The sequence below is a fragment of the Spinacia oleracea genome, chromosome 3 (assembly GCF_020520425.1).
Source record: "Spinacia oleracea cultivar Varoflay chromosome 3, BTI_SOV_V1, whole genome shotgun sequence".
In the NCBI taxonomy this organism is placed as follows: Eukaryota; Viridiplantae; Streptophyta; class Magnoliopsida; order Caryophyllales; family Amaranthaceae; genus Spinacia; species Spinacia oleracea.
Window position 1 is genome coordinate 32,490,931 of NC_079489.1, and position 20,045 is coordinate 32,510,975.

At 38.4% G+C, this 20,045-nt stretch overlaps 1 protein-coding gene across 1 annotated transcript; it reads right to left on the bottom strand.

Annotated features, from left to right (window-relative positions):
- Positions 1-14,059: 14,059 nt before the first annotated feature.
- Positions 14,060-19,562, bottom strand: LOC110802230 (uncharacterized). The gene is made up of 7 exons (XM_022007672.2): positions 19,429-19,562; positions 17,962-18,042; positions 17,836-17,877; positions 17,169-17,512; positions 16,361-16,525; positions 16,009-16,182; positions 14,060-15,445 (listed from the first exon to the last, which is right to left on the bottom strand). Exons 2-7 carry the CDS (start codon positions 17,990-17,992, stop codon positions 14,465-14,467), a joined length of 1,737 nt encoding a protein of 578 aa, XP_021863364.1. The 5' UTR covers positions 17,993-18,042; positions 19,429-19,562; the 3' UTR covers positions 14,060-14,464.
- Between the last annotated feature and the right edge of the window lie 483 nt (positions 19,563-20,045).

Consider the following 20,045-nt stretch of genomic DNA (forward strand, 5'->3'; position numbering starts at 1 on the left):
TAGGGAATACAGTTAATCATACATAACATGTGCGGAACATCCCCAAAGCCAGGAAACATGTATAAAGCACAGATTAAGCATACTTACATTTGAAAGGTGTTTTCCCGAGTATAGTATCAACGAACACGAACAAAGAACTCCAATTGTTGTTCCTCTATTTGGTTCACCGACACGTTCAGATTTGTCTTGATTATTGTAGCTTAGACAACGTACAAGAGTGTTTTCTTTTTCGGGAAGAACAATTTTGAGTAGAGAGCAAAACTGAACGACGTAATTTAGAATTAGGTTTAGGTTAGGGAAAAACTGATTGTGTTGTTGAAAAATATAACCTAAATTATATTTAAGTGTAACCGGCCAAGACCAAAGGCCTTGACCGGCCACACACCACACACGCACGCACAGCCCATGTGCATAGCACACACCGCAGGCCGAAGCCCACAGCGCAGCCGAGCAGCATGGGCCGTGGGCCTTTGCTTGCTCACTGATGTGTTGTTGTGCTTTGTGCGCGCTGCTGTGGCCTTTGCGGGCTGGCTTGCTTGCTCCGTTGCAAGCTCGCTGGCTCGTTGGGCCTTGCCCGCATGCGCGCTTGGATCGACGGGCCGGCATCTCTGATGCGGCTCGTATTCGCGACGAACGCCTTACGTCTATTATTTGTCGTATCGTACACGACGAATCACCGTCGTACGATACGATTATTTGTTTCGTCCAGCTTACGAATATTCGCGATACGATATACGATTCCGATGCAAGGTCGTATCGTATAATACGTTTTTCTAAACTAATTCCCGAAAAGCTATTAAATGAATTTCCGATTCAGTTAATCCGGTGGTCTGTTACATGTCATTGGTGTGACCTTATAGGTTCAGTTAAGAGTAAGTTGTGAGCCTAATATAGATTAGAACTCACTGATCGGAAGCATTGCTCCAGCTAGATGTTCCGATCACTGGATCTTACTAAATTAATTGTTCGCAATTAATATGAAGCCTGGTATTAGACTTAATGCACCTTGGGTGAAGGACATATTTCCTGAAGGAAATAATGCCCTTGGTCCAAGTATGCATTCTATGTTAAGTCTAATAAATGCGGTTCAGTATTAATTAACAAGTTAATAATTCAGTGAGATCAAGTGAGCTGAATGCCTAGCTAGAGGCCGCTTCAGTTCAAGTGGAATTAATGATATTAATCCACAGCTTACTCTTGACTGAACCCGTAGGGTCACACAAATAGTACGTAAACGGATCAAGTATTTGATGGCATTAAATACTCCATCTATGGATATTCGGAATTAACGGATCTTGGTTTCAGTGGGAGCTGAGATCGTCACAGGCAAGAAATGAATACTCCGGAAACGATGATATTGCCGGAAACGGAAATATGGATCGTATCGGAAATATAAATATTATCCAAGTCGTAGATGTTGCCGGAAACGGAAACATGGTACGTATCGGAAAATATTATCGGAAATGGAAATATTGCCGGAATCGGAAATATTGCCGGAAACGGAAATATTGTCAGAATCGGAAATATTATCGGAATCGGAAAATAATTCCGGAAACGGAAATATTAAATATTTGTTCAAAACGGAAATTAATTTCGGAATCGGAAATATTAAATGTTGTTCGTATCGGAAATGAATTCCGGAATCGGGAATTTAATCGGAAGCGTATCGTACGAATTAGCATCGGACGAGGCCCGCTAGACGAAGGCCCAGCACGAAGCCAGGCCATCGCCCAACGAGCCGCACGCAACGCACGCCTCGACCAGGCCCAGCGCAAGGCCAGGCCCAGCCAAGGGCGCGCGCGCGCACGCAGCACCGCACATGGGCTGTGCGCTTGTCGTGTGCCGCAAGGCCTGCGCGGGTGCACGGCTTGTGCGATGCGTATGCCGGAAATCCTAATTCTATTGGGATTCGTGCGAAGATTAAAATCCTAATCTTATTAGAATTGCTTTGTTATTTAGAGTCCTAATAAAGTTCTAATTAACAAATCCACATCCTAGTAGGATTACAATTCCTTTTCCATACCTCTATAAATAAGGGCCTAGGGGTCATTATTTATACATAAGTTTTCAAGTATTCAAAACTAGGATTTTTAAGCAGAAAAATCAGCCATAACTCTTGCCCATTTTAGCCGAAAATAATAGTACCTTAAGGGCGATTCTAGTTGGTCAATCTTAAGGCGGATCCGGACGTGCTGTGGACTATCTACGGAGGGACGACACTTGGAGTCCTAAAAGACTTGTTCTTGTTCGGTTCGGGCGCAGCTAGGGAAGGCACGCAACAAAGAGTATGCATCTAAATTATGCTATATGATTATGTGTAAATAATATGTATTCCTGGCTTAATGGTTGTTTCCGCATGATTTATGAATTGTCATATGTATCATAACCTAACAGTGGTATCACGAGCCTCTTATTATTTTCATAATCTAAATTGCATGAACATGGTTAAATATTACAAATTTGCAAGAATTAAAAGGGGTGATTAATTTTCGTAATTGTTAATTAATTGCAAATTGCGTTTATTTAATTATACGTACGCAGTTTTTCGGCAGTTTCTTCGTTACTCATCCAAATCGAGTGATTTTTGTGTCAATTCCGCATGTAAAAGGCATTCCGAACCCAGAATTCTCAAATTCGAAGCCTAACTATGACTTTTCGAAGGTTTTAGTTTTTCGAATGCAAAATTTCGTAAATTTAAGATGTTAAATTAAATATTTGCGATTCTTGTTGATAAATCTTGAATTTTTGATTGACCTACTGTATATGTTTAACAAGTTTGAATGCCTAGCCTTGTTAATTATGCAATCTAATTTGTAATTATGATTAATTTGTTGAAAATAAGAATAATTAGAATTAATTTGATTTTCATAATTAATTATAATTTAATTAGAAACCTATGATTAAAAACCACCATAAAAATTGTAAATTTATGATAAATTTTAAATTTTATGACCTAGGCTTGAATCCATGATAATCGGAAATCAATTGAATAATAAATTTTCGATTTTTCGCCCTAAAATTATGAAATTAATATTGTTTATTAATTTGTCATAAATTTTAAATAAAAATTTTAAATTTTTATGCGATTCGTTCATATAACTTGCACGCACAAAGCAATGGACGCTTCGTGTTACCCTTAAGGGGTGTTGTATAGTGCGGGCATGCGACGACGAGCAAGGGAGCTCGTCGCCCGTGCGGCACGAATGCAATGAGCAAGGGCATGGTGCACGAGCACAAGGCAGCAGCCCTGCCTTGTGTCGTGTGCCACGAGCTATGGATGAATGGGCATGGGCGAAGGCAAGGCATGGCAGTCGCGTGTGGGCAGCAAGCGAGCTGCGCCACAACGCGCACTGCCTCGCGCAAGCGCGCGCAGCCTCGCGCGCAGCGAGCGCAAGCTCGCGTGCCACGAGCGCTGCGCCCAGCGCGCAATTGCTCGCGCACAGCGAGCGATGGCTCGCGTGCATCAAGCGCTGGAGCGCGCGCAGCTAGCGCTGGCGAGCGCGCACAACGAGCGATGGCTCGCGTGCGTCGAGCGCTGGCGCGCGCGCAGCGAGCACCACTTGTGCGATGACTTGCGATGGGAGATGCAGCAGCTATGCGACGAGCGCATGGGCTGCGCGCACATGGCCAGCGATGGTTGTGTGCGTTTGGCCCATGGGCGTGCGATGCGTAGGGTGTTTGCGTTGCGATTAGATCGTTTTGAATGTTTAATTTGAAATTTTCAGTTTACGTAATTTTAATTAATTTTAAAATTAATAATTTAAATTATTTTCTTGGATTTTAATTTTGAATATTGTAATTATAATAAATTTTATTTATTCTAATTATTTTACTAAAATTAAAATCATGAATTAATTTAAATACGACTGAAATTAAATTAAACTTTTTGGATTCAATTATAAATTTATATGAGCTTTAAATTTTAATTAAATTTGTATGTTTCCGGTTAGACTAGAAATACATTTTTATGTTTAAAATTAGTAAAGCATATGAATTTATTGGTTTAAGTGGGAGCCCTTTTAGTCATAAACTCTTGATTAGGTCTACAAATCCTTAAGGTTAAAACAACTTGATTAGAATTAATAAGGACTGAATAATTGGTAGATTATTGGTGCCCTTGATTAATTGCTGCAAATGTTTACGTGATGCATAATGTGTTTTACTAACCAGCTATGTGGGTCATTCATGATAATGAATGGGTGAATGGTATATATAGTATATGTACTGTTTTGCAGGTTATGAAGTGACTAGTATGGCCCAAATAGGATAGAAAATATGGTCTGCGTACCATCAATTTGAATGTAATTGGTCTAAAGTACCAAAGTTGTTTTTCAAATTCAAATATGATCTGCGTACCATCAAATAGTTGTAATTAGTTTTAATTATAGCTTATCCTATTTGAAGAAAATGGTGCCTCCCACGGAGATTTTCAAGACGGACTTTGAAGTCAAAGCTTCAAGATGAAGTCGGGCCATACTAGATCACATTTATCTTATGCATGCTTTAAGTTATTTATTGCTTTAAATATGTCTTAATTATGCATGAGATTGTGGCTTGATTATGTTGCATGATTAAGGATTTTAGTTCACTTAAAATCTAACCAACATAGTAAGAGCCTTAAGTTCCAAACTTAAAAATTGAGTTAAAAGGTGCCATGCCAAAATATACACTTGCTTGGATATCCTTTACATCAATCTAGTAATAGTTTTCGCTCAGCGAGGTGTTACTTATTGGTCCTAAAGGGGCAAGGTACACAAATAATTGTGAGTACATGTTAGTTTTGGTGAAACTCAACGATATAAGTAAGGAGTCCTTTTATGTCGTGGAAAAATCGATAGGTTTACCTAATAAGTTCTTAGACGTACCTATCAACCAAGAATAGTTTCTAGACTATTAGCAAAAGACTTTTGCTTACCTAAGATGTTTTAGGATTAAGTCGACAAACTGTGCTTAATTCTTCAATGATTTTAGGATATTGGAATCATTTTATTCACACCTGCCGGAACACATAACTTGAATAAAATGCTTAATAAACATTGAATTATGCATGTATGCTAGAATTTAAGTTTATTAAGAGAAACTGTGAATGCTTATTTATTTGTTTATTCTTTTCAATTGTAGTTTTAATATGGCAAACAACAATTCATTCAACATTCGATCAATTCTCGAAAAGGAGAAGTTGAACGGGAAAAACTTTCTTGACTGGCAAAGGAACTTGCAAATAGTTCTTATGCAGGAAGAAAAGGAGTATGTCCTAGATGAGGCGATGCCCGAAGCCGCAGGCGACGGGGTCACTCAGGCAGCCCTCAATCGTTGGATTGATGCCAACAAGGATGTGAAATGTCTAATGCTCTCCACCATGAGTGCGGATCTGCAGAAAACGTTCATCAACTCAGATGCTTTCACAATCATCAGTGAGTTGAAGAACATGTTCCAAGATCTGGCTCGAGTCGAAAGATTTGAGACTCATAGGCAAATTCTTGAGACCAAGCTTAAGAAAGGCGAGCCCGTAAGTCCACATGTTCTCAAAATGATTGGACTCATTGAGAATATGAGTCGGCTGGATCAGCAATTTTCTCAGGAAATGGCTATAGACACCATCCTCCATTCTCTTCATAGCGGGTATGATCAGTTCAAACTGAACTACAGTATGAATAGTCTGGACAAAACGCTCACTGAGCTTCACGGTATGCTGAAAACCGCTGAAAAGACGCTCAAAAGTGATAAGCAGGATGTGCTTATGTTGCGTGGGGGCAAGTTCAAGAAATCTGGAAAGAAGAGGAATGCTAAGAAAGGTGGCGACAAGGCCAACCCAACTAAGCAAACTGGCGCCAAATCTGTAAAGAGGAAGGTCAGTCAACCCACTTCTGAATCCGAATGCTTCTACTGCAAGAAGAAGGGGCATTGGAAGAGAGATTGCTTGAAGCTAAAGGAAGATCAGAAGAACGGAACAGTCGTTCCATCTTCAGGTATTTTCGTTATAGACTGTGTACTTGCTAATTCAACTTCTTGGGTATTAGATACTGGTTGTGGCTCACACTTATGTTCCAATCCACAGGGACTAAGAAGAAGTAGAAAGTTAAGCAAGGGTGAAGTCGACCTACGAGTGGGAAATGGAGCACGGATTGCTGCATTAGTTGTAGGAACTTACTTTTTGTCGTTGCCCTCCGGGCTAGTTTTGGAACTGGAAGAATGTTTCCATGTTCCAAGTCTTACTAAAAACATCATTTCAGTTTCTTGCTTAGATGCTAAGGGATTTTCCTTTTTTATAAAAGACAATAGTTGTTCGTTTTATTTTAAAGAGATGTTAACAAGTATATAACAAGTATACCAAAAAGGCCAAAAAGAATGATTCAGATCTCACCTATCTGTGGCATTGTCGATTAGGCCATATAAACTTGAAACGCTTAGAAAGACTTCAAAAGGAAAGAATTCTATAACCATTTGACTTAGAGGATTATGGTAAATGCGAATCATGTTTACTTGGCAAAATGACAAAGCAACCTTTCTCTAAAGTTGGAGAAAGAGCAAATGAACTATTGGGTTTAATCCATACAGATGTATGTGGACCAATGAGTACAAATGCTAGAGGTGGTTTCAGCTACTTTATCACTTTCACTGATGACTTCAGTAGGTATGGTTATGTCTACCTAATGAAGCATAAGTCTGAATCCTTTGACAAATTCAAGGAATTTCAGAGTGAAGTAGAGAATCAATTAGGCAAGAAGATTAAGGCACTGCGGTCTGATAGAGGCGGTGAATATCTGAGCTATGAATTTGATGACCATCTGAAAGAATGTGGAATTCTATCAGAATTGACTCCTCCAGGAACACCACAATGGAACGGTGTGTCGGAACGGAGGAACAGAACCTTGCTAGACATGGTCAGGTCAATGATGGGTCAGGCCGAACTTCCATTAGAATTTTGGGGACATGCACTAAATACAGCTGCACTCACTATAAATAGAGCTCCGTCTAAAGCTGTCGAAAATACTCCATACGAATTATGGTTTGGAAATCCTCCAAATGTGTCTTTTCTTAAGATTTGGGGATGTGAAGTATACGTCAAACGATTAATTTCAGACAAACTTCATCCAAAATCTGACAAATGTATCCTTGTGGGCTATCCAAAGGAAACAAAGGGGTATTACTTCTACAATACATCTGAGAACAAGGTATTTGTTGCTCGAGATGGTGTCTTTTTGGAGAAAGATCACATTTCCAAAATGACAAGTGGGAGAAAAGTAGACCTCGAAGAAATTCGAGTCGAACAACAAACTCTAGAGAATGCTCAAGATGACATTCAAGATGAAACTCAGAGATCTTTAGAAGAATCTGGTGAGAATCATGGTCAATCTAGAAATGTTACCCCGCGTAGATCGCAAAGATATAGATCTCAACCGGAAAGGTACTTAGGTATTTTGACGAACGAGAGCTATGACGTTCTATTACTTGAAAGTGATGAACCTGCGACTTACAAACAAGCTATGACGAGCCCTAGCTCCAAGCAATGGCAAGAAGCCATGCAATCTGAATTAGACTCCATGTCTGAAAACCAAGTATGGGATTTGGTCGATTTGCCAGATGGCTACCAAGCCATTGGAAGCAAATGGGTTTTCAAACTGAAAAAGGACAAGGATGGGAAACTTGAAGTTTTCAAAGCTAGATTGGTTGCAAAAGGTTACAGGCAAGTCCACGGTGTGGATTACGATGAAACCTTTTCACCAGTTGCAATGCTAAAGTCTATTCGGATAATGTTAGCAATCGCTGCGTATTACGATTACGAAATATGGCAGATGGATGTCAAAACTGCTTTCTTAAACGGCGTTTTAACAGAAACTGTGTTTATGACACAGCCTGAAGGTTTTGAGGATCCAAAGAATGCTAAAAAGGTATGCAAGCTAAAGAAGTCAATCTACGGATTGAAGCAGGCATCCAGGAGCTGGAATATACGTTTTGATGAAGCAGTCAGTGACTTTGGTTTCATCAAGAACGCAGACGAATCTTGTGTATACAAGAAGGTCAGTGGGAGCAAAATTGCTTTCCTAGTATTATATGTCGACGACATATTACTTATCGGAAATGACATTCCTATGTTGAACTCTGTCAAGATTTGGCTTGGGAAATGTTTTTCGATGAAGGATCTAGGAGAAGCACAGTACATATTGGGCATCAAGATTTACAGAGATAGATCTAAAAGGATGATTGGACTTAGTCAAAGCACTTATATCAATAAGGTGCTTGATAGGTTCAAGATGGCGGACTCCAAGCGAGGCTACCTACCCATGTCTCATGGAATGACTTTAAGCAAGACTCAGTGCCCAAAAACACTTGATGAGCGTAGACGAATGAATGGGATTCCATATGCATCATTGATTGGTTCAATAATGTATGCTATGATATGTACAAGCCCGGATGTTGCGTACGCACTCAGTGCTACAAGCAGATACCAGTCAGACCCAGGAGAGGCGCATTGGACTGCTGCCAAGAACATTCTGAAGTACCTGAAAAGGCACAAAGATGACTTCCTGGTCTATGGTGGAGATGATGAATTAATTGTTAAAGGCTATACGGACGCAAGTTTCCAAACCGACAAAGATGATTTCAGATCACAGTCTGGGTTTGTCTTCTGCCTCAACGGAGGAGCAGTAAGCTGGAAAAGTGCTAAGCAAAGCACCATTGCGGATTCTACAACTGAAGCGGAGTACATTGCTGCACATGAAGCAGCAAAAGAAGATATATGGCTAAGGAAGTTCATAGGTGAACTTGGTGTAGTCCCCTCCATTAAAGGACCAATAGCCCTGTATTGTGACAATAACGGAGCTATTGCACAGGCAAAGGAGCCTAGACACCACCAGAGAGTCAAGCATGTACTTCGTAGATTTCACCTTCTACGAGAGTTCGTTGAAAGAAAAGAAGTCGAGATAAGCAAAATTGGTACTGATGACAACATATCAGATCCATTAACTAAACCTCTGCCGCAGGCGAAGCACAACTCGCACACTGCAGCTATGGGAATCAAGCATATTGGAGAATGGCTTTGATGTCTCTGTTTAATGTTTTAAAGTTTTAGAGCTTAAATCTTTGTAAAACATTATTGGTTAATCATTCACAATAAATGAAAAGAATTCATTTTTCCATTTAATTTGTGGTTTATTAAATGATGAGTCCCTTCAATTTGACGATATATTCAAGATAGACTGTCAGGACCAGTCCTGTGACTAAGAAATGTCTATCAAGTGAACTTGAATGTCAAAGGTTGAAAATGGTCCCTAGTCGGAGTTTTCTATAAAATTGGACGCATAGAAAACGTTAGACGATTAGAATGCAAGATGACTAGTAGTTCTGTTTCTTGAACTATGTGGACATGGCAATGTCATAATCATTTGCATAGATACTTACTTTGGGAAGACTAGTATCGGACAAGACCTATGAAACTTTACTGTAAGAGATGAGAATCTGTCATAAGTAAATTTCATTAAAATTATTAGACACTAAATCCTCAATACCTGAGTGATTTGAGATTACTTGTTTGAGAACTGGTTGCTTTGACGTTGACCAACCGTCGCACCGTAAAAGGAGGCTATAAAGGCAACGCTCAGGTAATCACCTATCAAACGAAGTCTAATCTCAAGATCGCAAGATTGGGATTGTCCTCCCATAAATCGGGATGAGATGCTTAAAAGTTGTACAAGGCCACTCGGAGAGCTAGAAACTGTGAAATGCATGGCCGTGCTCGGATGAATCATAGGCTATGATTATCTGTTTATTTGATCAGTTGAACTCTGGAACCGAGAAACACCTCTGGACATAATAAGGATGACAACTCTTACCTTATGTTCAAGAGCAAGCATCGAGCGACAAAGGAATTAGGAAATGCACACTTGTCCCTAAGGACAAGTGGGAGACTGAAGGAAATAATGCCCTTGGTCCAAGTATGCATTCTATGTTAAGTCTAATAAATGCGGTTCAGTATTAATTAAGAAGTTAATAATTCAGTGAGATCAAGTGAGCTGAATGCCTAGCTAGAGGCCGCTTCAGTTCAAGTGGAATTAATGATATTAATCCACAGCTTACTCTTGACTGAACCCGTAGGGTCACACAAATAGTACGTAAACGGATCAAGTATTTGATGGCATTAAATACTCCATCTATGGATATTCGGAATCGACGGATCTTGGTTTCAGTGGGAGCTGAGATCGTCACAGGCAAGAAATGAATACTCCGGAAACGATGATATTGCCGGAAACGGAAATATGGATCGTATCGGAAATATAAATATTATCCAAGTCGTAGATGTTGCCGGAAACGGAAACATGGTACGTATCGGAAAATATTATCGGAAATGGAAATATTGCCGGAATCGGAAATATTGCCGGAAACGGAAATATTGTCAGAATCGGAAATATTATCGGAATCGGAAAATAATTCCGGAAACGGAAATATTAAATATTTGTTCGAAACGGAAATTAATTTCGCAATCGGAAATATTAAATGTTGTTCGTATCGGAAATGAATTCCGGAATCGGGAATTTAATCGGAAGCGTATCGTACGAATTAGCATCGGACGAGGCCCGCTAGACGAAGGCCCAGAACGAAGCCAGGCCATCGCCCAGCGAGCCGCACGCAATGCACGCCTCGACCAGGCCCAGCGCAAGGCCAGGCCCAGCCAAGGGCGCGCGCGCGCACGCAGCACCGCACATGGGCTGTGCGCTTGTCGTGTGCCGCAAGGCCTGCGCGGGTGCACGGCTTGTGCGATGCGTATGCCGGAAATCCTAATTCTATTGGGATTCGTGCGAAGATTAAAATCCTAATCTTATTAGAATTGCTTTGTTATTTAGAGTCCTAATAAAGTTCTAATTAACAAATCCACATCCTAGTAGGATTACAATTCCTTTTCCATACCTCTATAAATAAGGGCCTAGGGGTCATTATTTATACATAAGTTTTCAAGTATTCAAAACTAGGATTTTTAAGCAGAAAAATCAGCCATAACTCTTGCCCATTTTAGCCGAAAATAATAGTACCTTAAGGGCGATTCTAGTTGGTCAATCTTAAGGCGGATCCGGACGTGCTGTGGACTATCTACGGAGGGACGACACTTGGAGTCCTAAAAGACTTGTTCTTGTTCGGTTCGGGCGCAGCTAGGGAAGGCACGCAACAAAGAGTATGCATCTAAATTATGCTATATGATTATGTGTAAATAATATGTATTCCTGGCTTAATGGTTGTTTCCGCATGATTTATGAATTGTCATATGTATCATAACCTAACATTTCCCTCAGTCTCCCACTTGTCATCCAAACAAGTGTGCATTCACATTCCTTTGTCGCTTAGTGTTACTTGCTGAACATAAGGTAAGATCCAAGCCATCCTTATTAGGTCCAGAAGTGTTTCTCGGATTACAGAGCTCAAATGTTAAACTTTTACAGAAGGTTAAGCCTTAACCATTCTGAGCACGACCATGCATTTTCACAGTATCTAACTCTCCGGGAGGCCTTGTTACACAACAACACCATATCCTATCAAAGATAGGAGAACAATCCATTCTTGCAATCTATGAACACTCACTTTGATTCATAGTACGCCCAATAACTGCTTTTATAGCCTCCTTTTATGGTGCGACGTTTAGCTAGCATTAGAGCGAACTAATTCTCAAACGAGCATACATAATCACTCATGTTCTGAGGAATGGTTCTAATCACCATTAATGAGAACTACTTATGACATGACTTTTAATCTCTTAAAGTGTTCTCATGGTCAATTCGATACAAGATCCAATAAGTATCTATGCAAAATGTTCTGACATCCGGTCAATCTAGTTCAAGAAACCGAACTACCATCTACTTGCAATCTAATCTTCATTAGTCATTGGTCGTCCACCTTTCAATGACCTGGATTAAGGATCCTTTGTGACTTCAATATTCAAGTTCACTTATGGGTGTTTCTTTGTCGAAGAATCCATCTTGACATCCCATTTGAATATTTTGAATCACATGGACTTATCATTTAATACTAAACCAAATTGAATGAATATGAAATAATAAATTTCATAAATATGAAATGGTTAAACCAATTGTTTTAAACACAGATCTAACAGATGTTCTAAAACAAAACTTAGAAAATCAAAGCCATTCTCCAATATGCTTGATTCCCATGGTTGCTACATGCGCGTTGTGCTTCGCTTGTGGCAACGGTTTAGTCAATGGATCCGCGACGTTGTCGTCAGTTCCAACCTTGCAAATCTCGAAATCTTTCCTTTCATCGATTTCTCGAAGTATATGAAATCGCCGCAGTACAAGCTTGGACTTCTGGTGGCTCCTAGGCTCCTTTGCCTGGGCTTGGACTTCTTTCCTTTCAACGATTTCTTTGAAGCTCCCCAATTAATAGAACTCTTGTTGCCCCTTTTTTGGTAACTTTAAAGCAAAGATTGCTTCCACCGAATCCGTAGTGAACTCCCTCCATATTAAGCCACAGTTCCAAGTTGAGTACTGGTTTGTGAGGTACGCTACCCATTTGATGGGAATGTCATGGGAAAGCCCTGGTTTCTTGTGAATATGCCCCATTGCAATCCATACCTCCCCCATAGCATGCACTGTCTCCCCACTCCCGATAGTTCTGCGGATCCCCCCTTTAAGCCTAGCTATTAACGACTAAATAATGTGCATTGAGATTTCTCTATTTTTTATTGAAACAAGAAAAATTACGTTTATTTATAATGTTCCACTCTTATCAAAATTTTGATAGTGGGCAAATGAGAAAATTTTAATGTCTGTGAGAGATTAAATGACCAAATGAATTTAATTGATTAAAATAATCATTTGACACAAATTTTAATAGAATATTAAAGCATTTATGTGATAATATAAAAGGAAATGTAAAGAATATTTTAAAACACCAAAAAAGGAAAACGTAAAGAACAAAAAGAAACGAATGGAGTAGCAATTAAGGTCATGATTATTGCCAAAATAGCTAAAAAATGCATATTTAGGTAAAAGAAACTCAGAAATAAGAATCCAATAAGGGGAAGATGAAGAGCTTTGTGGGGATTGAGCAAAAGGAGGGGGTGTGTGTGTGTTAAACCCAAGGTTTTTCTCTCTCTCTAGAAAACTTGTGCATCTCATGCTTCTCTCCATCTTTTGAACGTAGTTAAGAAAATTTTAAAATGTTTACTTGATTTTTATGAAATTGTCCAAAGTTGTTTAGTTGAATCATGGAATGGATTTCATATCACATTCGCAATGTCCGATTCACTTTTAGAATGGATTGTCAAACACACAAACCTAAAAAATTTAAATAATTTATACAATAATCCAAAAATGATCAATTTAGTTTATCACTTGATATTTATAAATGTATCATTTTTGGATTTATTGTATAAATTATTTAAATGTTTTAAGTTTGTGTGTTTGATAATCCATTTCAAGAGTGAACCAAACATTGTGAATGTGATATGAAATTCATTTCATGATTCAACCAAATACTCCCTCCGTCCTGGACTACTCGAAACGGTTTGACCGGCGCAGAATTTAATGCATTGTAATTGACTTATTATTTAATTAGATGGTAGTTGGTAGTGGGGTATTTATTAATATAGGTAGTGGATGTTTGTCAAACTTTTAAAGGGGTAGGAGGGTGAGTGTAGTGGAATTTAATGTTTTTTTTAGGGAGTAGGGATGTAGATGGGTCATTGGGTAAGTGATAAATTGATATAACATTAATAAAAATTTCCATTTTTAGAAACGTTGCAAGTAATCCGGGACGGCTTTATAAGGAAAGCGTTTCGAGTATTCCAGGACGGAGAGAGTAACTTTGAACTGGTATTAGATTTTGAATCCATAATCCCTTGATATTAGATTCCACATCAATCCATTTCAGTGAACCAAACGGCCCCTAAATTAATGTGTTGTCATGGATTTTCTTTCCCTTTTTTCTAGGATTAAATTAAGGATACACAGTCTGGTTTAAATTTAGGAACATCCTCAATCAAGCCCGATAGACATTCCGGAACATTCTTGTTTAAACATGATGAACATTCTACAAAAATCTCATTTAAGCATGATGAAAAGCTAGTGACTGATGAATCATAGATACTGCACAGGATAAAAGTCAGCTTGAATGTAGCATCATTCTTGATTTGCTAATTGCTGCACAAAATTCCGGTTATATTTGTATGCTCTTTACATGAATCATCACTGTCATTGTAGAATGAGGCGAACAGTAAAAGGAAACAGCAGCATAAGAAGACCCCTACATATTTTTACCCTGATAACAATCTGGAATGTAAACCCTGTATGATGTATATCGTCTAATGTATACCTACGGTCAACTTCTTATCGGGACTCTAAAAATAATCCCACAGGCCACAGCAAAGCCCAGGCAAAATGACCAAAATACTGCAGAGACAAAAAGCAGGTTAGAAGAAAAAAATGATTGTTTTTCTGTACATTCCTTGCTTGTAGTTCTATGCGCCTGTTAGTCGCATCTTCAATTCCTCAATCATCTTTTCTTTCTTGAGTTTAGAAAGTCCGCGAACCTTGTAATACTTCAAAATTTCTCTTAGTTTTGGCACTCTCATATTATTCAAGAGATTAGAATCTTCAGAAATTTGTAGTCTCAAGTTTTCAATATCATAGGGATGCGACGCTTTCGTTTCTACATCTTCTGCAATAGTACTCTTACTCTCAACATTATGCGCATTTGCAGGACTTGAATCAATTAGTAAACCTATTCCTTCTGTACCAAATGGTGATTTCAGGGCGATCACCAGGTCCTTCTGCGACTTCAAACCCGAATTCCTCCCTGCACGGAGATCATCTTCCTCTGAAACTTCCACTTCTTGGGACTGAATACTAGAATTATCTCTGCTCGATTCTTGCAGTTCTTGCATATCGGGTCCTAAGAGCCGAGGTAAATTTACATGAGCTATCTCTCCTGGTTTTATCTGTTGAACTATTTCCGGAAGAGAATAAAATCTCTCCTCCATCAGATGGGAAGGTGAATTTGATGGTCTTAAGTTAGCAGCATCGATTTGCCTCTTTCCGATCTTCTTTTGTGGCTTTAGCATCCGGCTCGAGCCAGAGTGTCTGATAGAACTGACTTTCCTCTGTACTTTCTGCCCTGGGGGTTTTAGAATTGAACCTAAACTGGATTTCTTTCTTTCACATGTGAAGTGCATATTGTCAACAACACTTTGGGACTGATCTTTTGCCACTTCATTACCTTCAACTGGATCTTCACTTTTATGATCTTGTAACTCGTATAAGAAATCAGCAGCAATATTATGAACGCTCATGTCTATATAATCGTCTTCAATCTTTACAATCAATTCCGTCTTAGAAGACACGGGTGAAGAGCTGCCACTATGTTTTGATCCAGTCATGCCTTCCTCAATACTTCCATGCCGCAAAACATTTGAATTTGAATCTCCAATGTTATTGTAAGCCTATTGAAAGATCCAATACTCAGCTAATATCAGAAATCAACCATTTCGCTAGAATAGCAGATAAACAAATCAATCCTTGTTGATACAGGAAAATCAAGCCCCGGCTTTGGAGAGAGGGATAGATGTTGAAGCACGAGAAAAGGTTCAAGAGACATGATAAACTACTTTTTAAAAGTCACATAAGCCTAATGAAGTCTTAAGCTCTGGTCTAATGAGGTCATTCAATGCAGGGCAGTAAGTAGTTGACTTGTAGGTGATCGCTTAAAGAGATATCCTACAGCAGAATTTCTTCCTTCCTTTCTAAAGTCCCATTTCTCTAAGAAATCATGTTTACAATTTCGCCTTGAGTGATGTGTAGGTAGACAATTCATGTCTACGTGTAGTTATAGAAGGAAAACAATTGAAGCTGGACTGCAAAGTGTGCAAAATAACAGAAAGTTGGAAGATAGAGTCGCTACAGATTTACTCAAAAGTACACAAACCTGAGGTTATAATTGCAAACCTTAGAATTTCCTATAACCTAAAATACTGGAGATAAAATGGATATTAAAAGGATAAGTTACCTGCACACAAGTTGGGAATCCATTTTTTCCTGCGGGTGTACACTCATAAGCATCATCTTTGCTTTTCCCAGTCACTTCAACATCAGTCTTGCCGATATCTCTAGCCTCAATGGAGCCCTTAATTACATAACTGGCAGTATCTGAACAAGATTCTTCAGAAACAGTGGCTGCAGGCTGCATTCAAAGAAAACAATGAATCATGCAGATATCAGTATTTAATCAAAATAATTTGGAGCATGCTGAATCTAGGGGTAGAAATTAGCAATCATTTCAACATACAGTCAAGAACCAGGATCATGTATAAATGCACAATGTGATAGACACTCTGTTGAAATAGAGAAAGTTAAAGCACCTTGTACTGCTTTTCAATGTCTTCCGACAGCTCCTTCTGCTTTTCAATGTCTTCCAACAGTTCCTTGGACTCAGCAAATGATTCCAGAGTTGTTTCTTTCTCCATCCCGATGTGTACTGAGCCAGAATACACAAGCAAATTCATTTCATCAAAAATGTCTTCCACCTGTCATTACAAAGAAAAAACTGGTTAGTGTGCTTTCAGGCCGACTGAGGCAAAGAGACAAAATGGCTGTAGCCTGCGGACTTGATGTGGAATAGACCAACTATATACTTAAAGGACCAGAAGAGTGCAAAAAATAAGGGAGGGTGGCTTATCTAGCAACCCATCCCAACACTTCCGCACAAACACCCAAGTGAGATGTTAAAGGTATCTGTCTCAGCCCAAGAGGAACATTATTGTAATGTAATGACCAATGTAAGTTATAGTTTGTAGGATTTTATGTCACAAAATTATGGAAATTGGGAGTTATAGACCAAGTTTTTAGGAAACAATCGCATCTGATGTCATCCACACAACCGGACTATGTTTGCTTCAATCTCTGGGCTTCATAAGTATAGTTATTCACTGACATAGATTTATTTCATTCTATTGGCTTCATCACTGAAATAGTTAATTGCATTTGTACTAGCTTGACCATGTCATTGACTTATTTCCAAAAAAATTGTGTTTCCAACTTACTGATAAAAAACTTCAACTAGTGGAACACTGTCATACTCAACGAAAAATGTAAGAGAATTGTGGATATGAAAGACATATTAGCACTAACAAGGACTTAATTTGAAAAAAAGACAACAAATACTCCAACCTGTTCATTAGACGCTGAAAAGTTCTGCTCAATTAAAGCACTAATGATGTCATAGATTCTCTCAGCTGGCACTCGGATTTTTGTTGTGTTGATGTCATGCTCGTTTAATATATTTCTATTTCTCACGTTGTTAACTGATTTAGTCAACAAATCTATCTTCTGCTGGAAAGTGGCACAGCAGACTTCATAGGGATCCTTCTGCTCATCTGATTCAGCCCACTTCAGTTGACACTGGAGCATAGCCAGTTCATCTTCAAGATCATGAATTTCAGCATCTGCTTTAGCTATCAGACACTGTAGCACTTGCACACAACATTTCTCATTTGTTGCATCTTCAATGACATCTGAAGTAATATCCAAAAAAAACATCAGTTTTACTCCATGAAAGAACAGGAAACAGGTTGACAATAGAATCAGAAGATAAAAAATACTCCATGCATAAGCAAAATAACTACTCTCTCTGTATATGGAGCAGTTATACTCCATTATGTGACGTGAAATTTTAAGTATAAGGTGAAATTTATGCTGAAAGAGTTCTACAGCATAGCAGTCTAGTAGACAGGAAAATTCAGATTAAAGCTGTTGCTACTGCTAGAGGGGGTGATTCAGAGCCAACCCAGACTAAAGAGAGAAGAATTAACAAACAAGACAAGGATACAGGATATACCATGCCCATAGCCAAAGTGAAAATTACAATGCCATCCATGTCCTGCAGGGAAATATGTTATAGATATCAAATGCAATTGTTCATATAAGACACAACAGTAACAGGAATAAATATTCAAACCCTCACCATCAGATATGATTCTTGGATCGAAATCCATGATGTCAGTTACATATGTCACGCCAAGCAGACAGCATAAGCACCACACTTCTGCATCATCTTAATAAACACTATGTCATCAAGAAAGCAGGAAAAGAAAGTGCTTCCAAAGTGGTTCCTTCTTATTCAAAAAGGAAAAGCATGTCACAAAAATAGATATTAATATCTTACATGACCTACAAACTCAGAAAGCATTTTGTATTCCTGCGATTGAAGCTGGATATCTGTCGAGGTATAACATTTTCACGAATAAATGCAAATGAAAAACACATTACAAATTAAAGAAAACGTATCAATCAATTGATTATTGAGATAGCTGTATAAACATCAATCTTCAATCATTCCCGCAATAGATTAAAGAAGAACAAGGGCATGTTTTCAAAATATAATCGGAGATGATAGAAGAGTCTATCATTTTTTTAATTTGGCTGTAAAAAGTCAGACTATTAAAAAAGAATGTGCTTCAGAGGGACTTCTTCAGTGACACGATAGTAGGCGCCAATGTAGCAGGCAAACCAGGAGCGGTGTAAACAATATGCAAGATGAAAATGGTTCCAATAGAATCGTTCATATCAACATTCAAGGTGCAAGCACTTCTTATAACTCGTTAAGTTTTAGTAGCTAACTTTTAGCTAATCATAATTGTTCAACAATCTCTCTCCTAGTTTTAAATCAAAGATTGACTAATCGTTTATTCTGATACCGCGAGTAAGTTAGGCCTAACATCTGAATCAGCCATCAGGCGTCTGTTTGCACTCTAAACATCCACTTCATCACCCATTTACCATGCCTGACCAACTATTCCTCACTATCCACCCCAATCCCTCAACTTCTACATATGTGGTAGGTTAACTAAGGTTAATTTTATCACAATAAAGAATTACTCCCTTCTGTCAAACTCAAATTCTTCATTTCTGCTCAAATTTTCAATTAATGACTTAATGTACAACAATTTTGAACATTTTTAACATCTGCATACCACAATAGTAAATATTTTCAAAATCTTATCAACAAAAATAAATACAAAATCATGAACAATTTAACAAAAATACTAAAAATACAACTTCTGCAAACATTCAATTTCAGCACTAAAAATATCTGCAAGAATAAAAATTGACTGCAATTCCAAACATCAAACTGAAAACAATCGGAAAAATAAACATCATCAATTTCACAAACTGATTTCCAGAATTCCGTCAAATTACCAACAGTTTTTTTCATTTCTCAAATCTCAGTACATAATTAATTTCATAGTTAGTTAACAGCTTGAAGAACTCAACAACGCAACTTTCAACATCATCGTCATCAAAAAATTTAAATAAAAAAATATACAAAATTAATCAAAAAAGCGTGAAATTCAGTCGAAATTCGGAAAAAGCAAAATAACCGGAAAATTGAAGAAAGAAGACGAAATGCAGAAAAGGTAGAGTTGAGTACCTAGGGTTTCGTAAAATCGGGAGGAGAGTGAAGTGAAGTGATGGAGGAGGAGCAACTGCAGCTTGGGAGTTGGACTTCGACTAGTGAACAGTGATTGTAGTGAAGAGTGAAGACGAAGGGTTGGGCGAGCACAGAAATGAATTTTATTTATAATGTGGGGCCCAGGGGAGTTAGTAGTGACGGATTCCTTCTTCGTTATTTTTTGTTTTTTACTTTTTTTTGTGTTCGAGTTTGGCCGTCATTTTGTGGACACGTGGTAGAAAAGCAATGATGTTGGACCCACTTCAATAAATTCTCCTTCTTTAATTTTACTCCTCCCGCAAGTTATGCTTTTAACTCTTGGACTCGAGACTCGAGTCAAGGACTTAAATTTACTTGTAAAATTAAATTTGATTACCTATCTTGTTTCATTATTAAATGCAAATACTTCCCTCCGTCCCCCTAACTATTGCCCCCATAGCTAAAACTCATCTTTGTAAGAAGTTAGATGTGAAATATGTGCATTTGTATGATAAAGTGGATCCATTATAAAAGATATAGAGAAAGCAAGTGGAAAAACTTTTCATTTAAGCTATGAAACAATTTCAATGAGCGAAAATGATAAACTTCGCATGTTT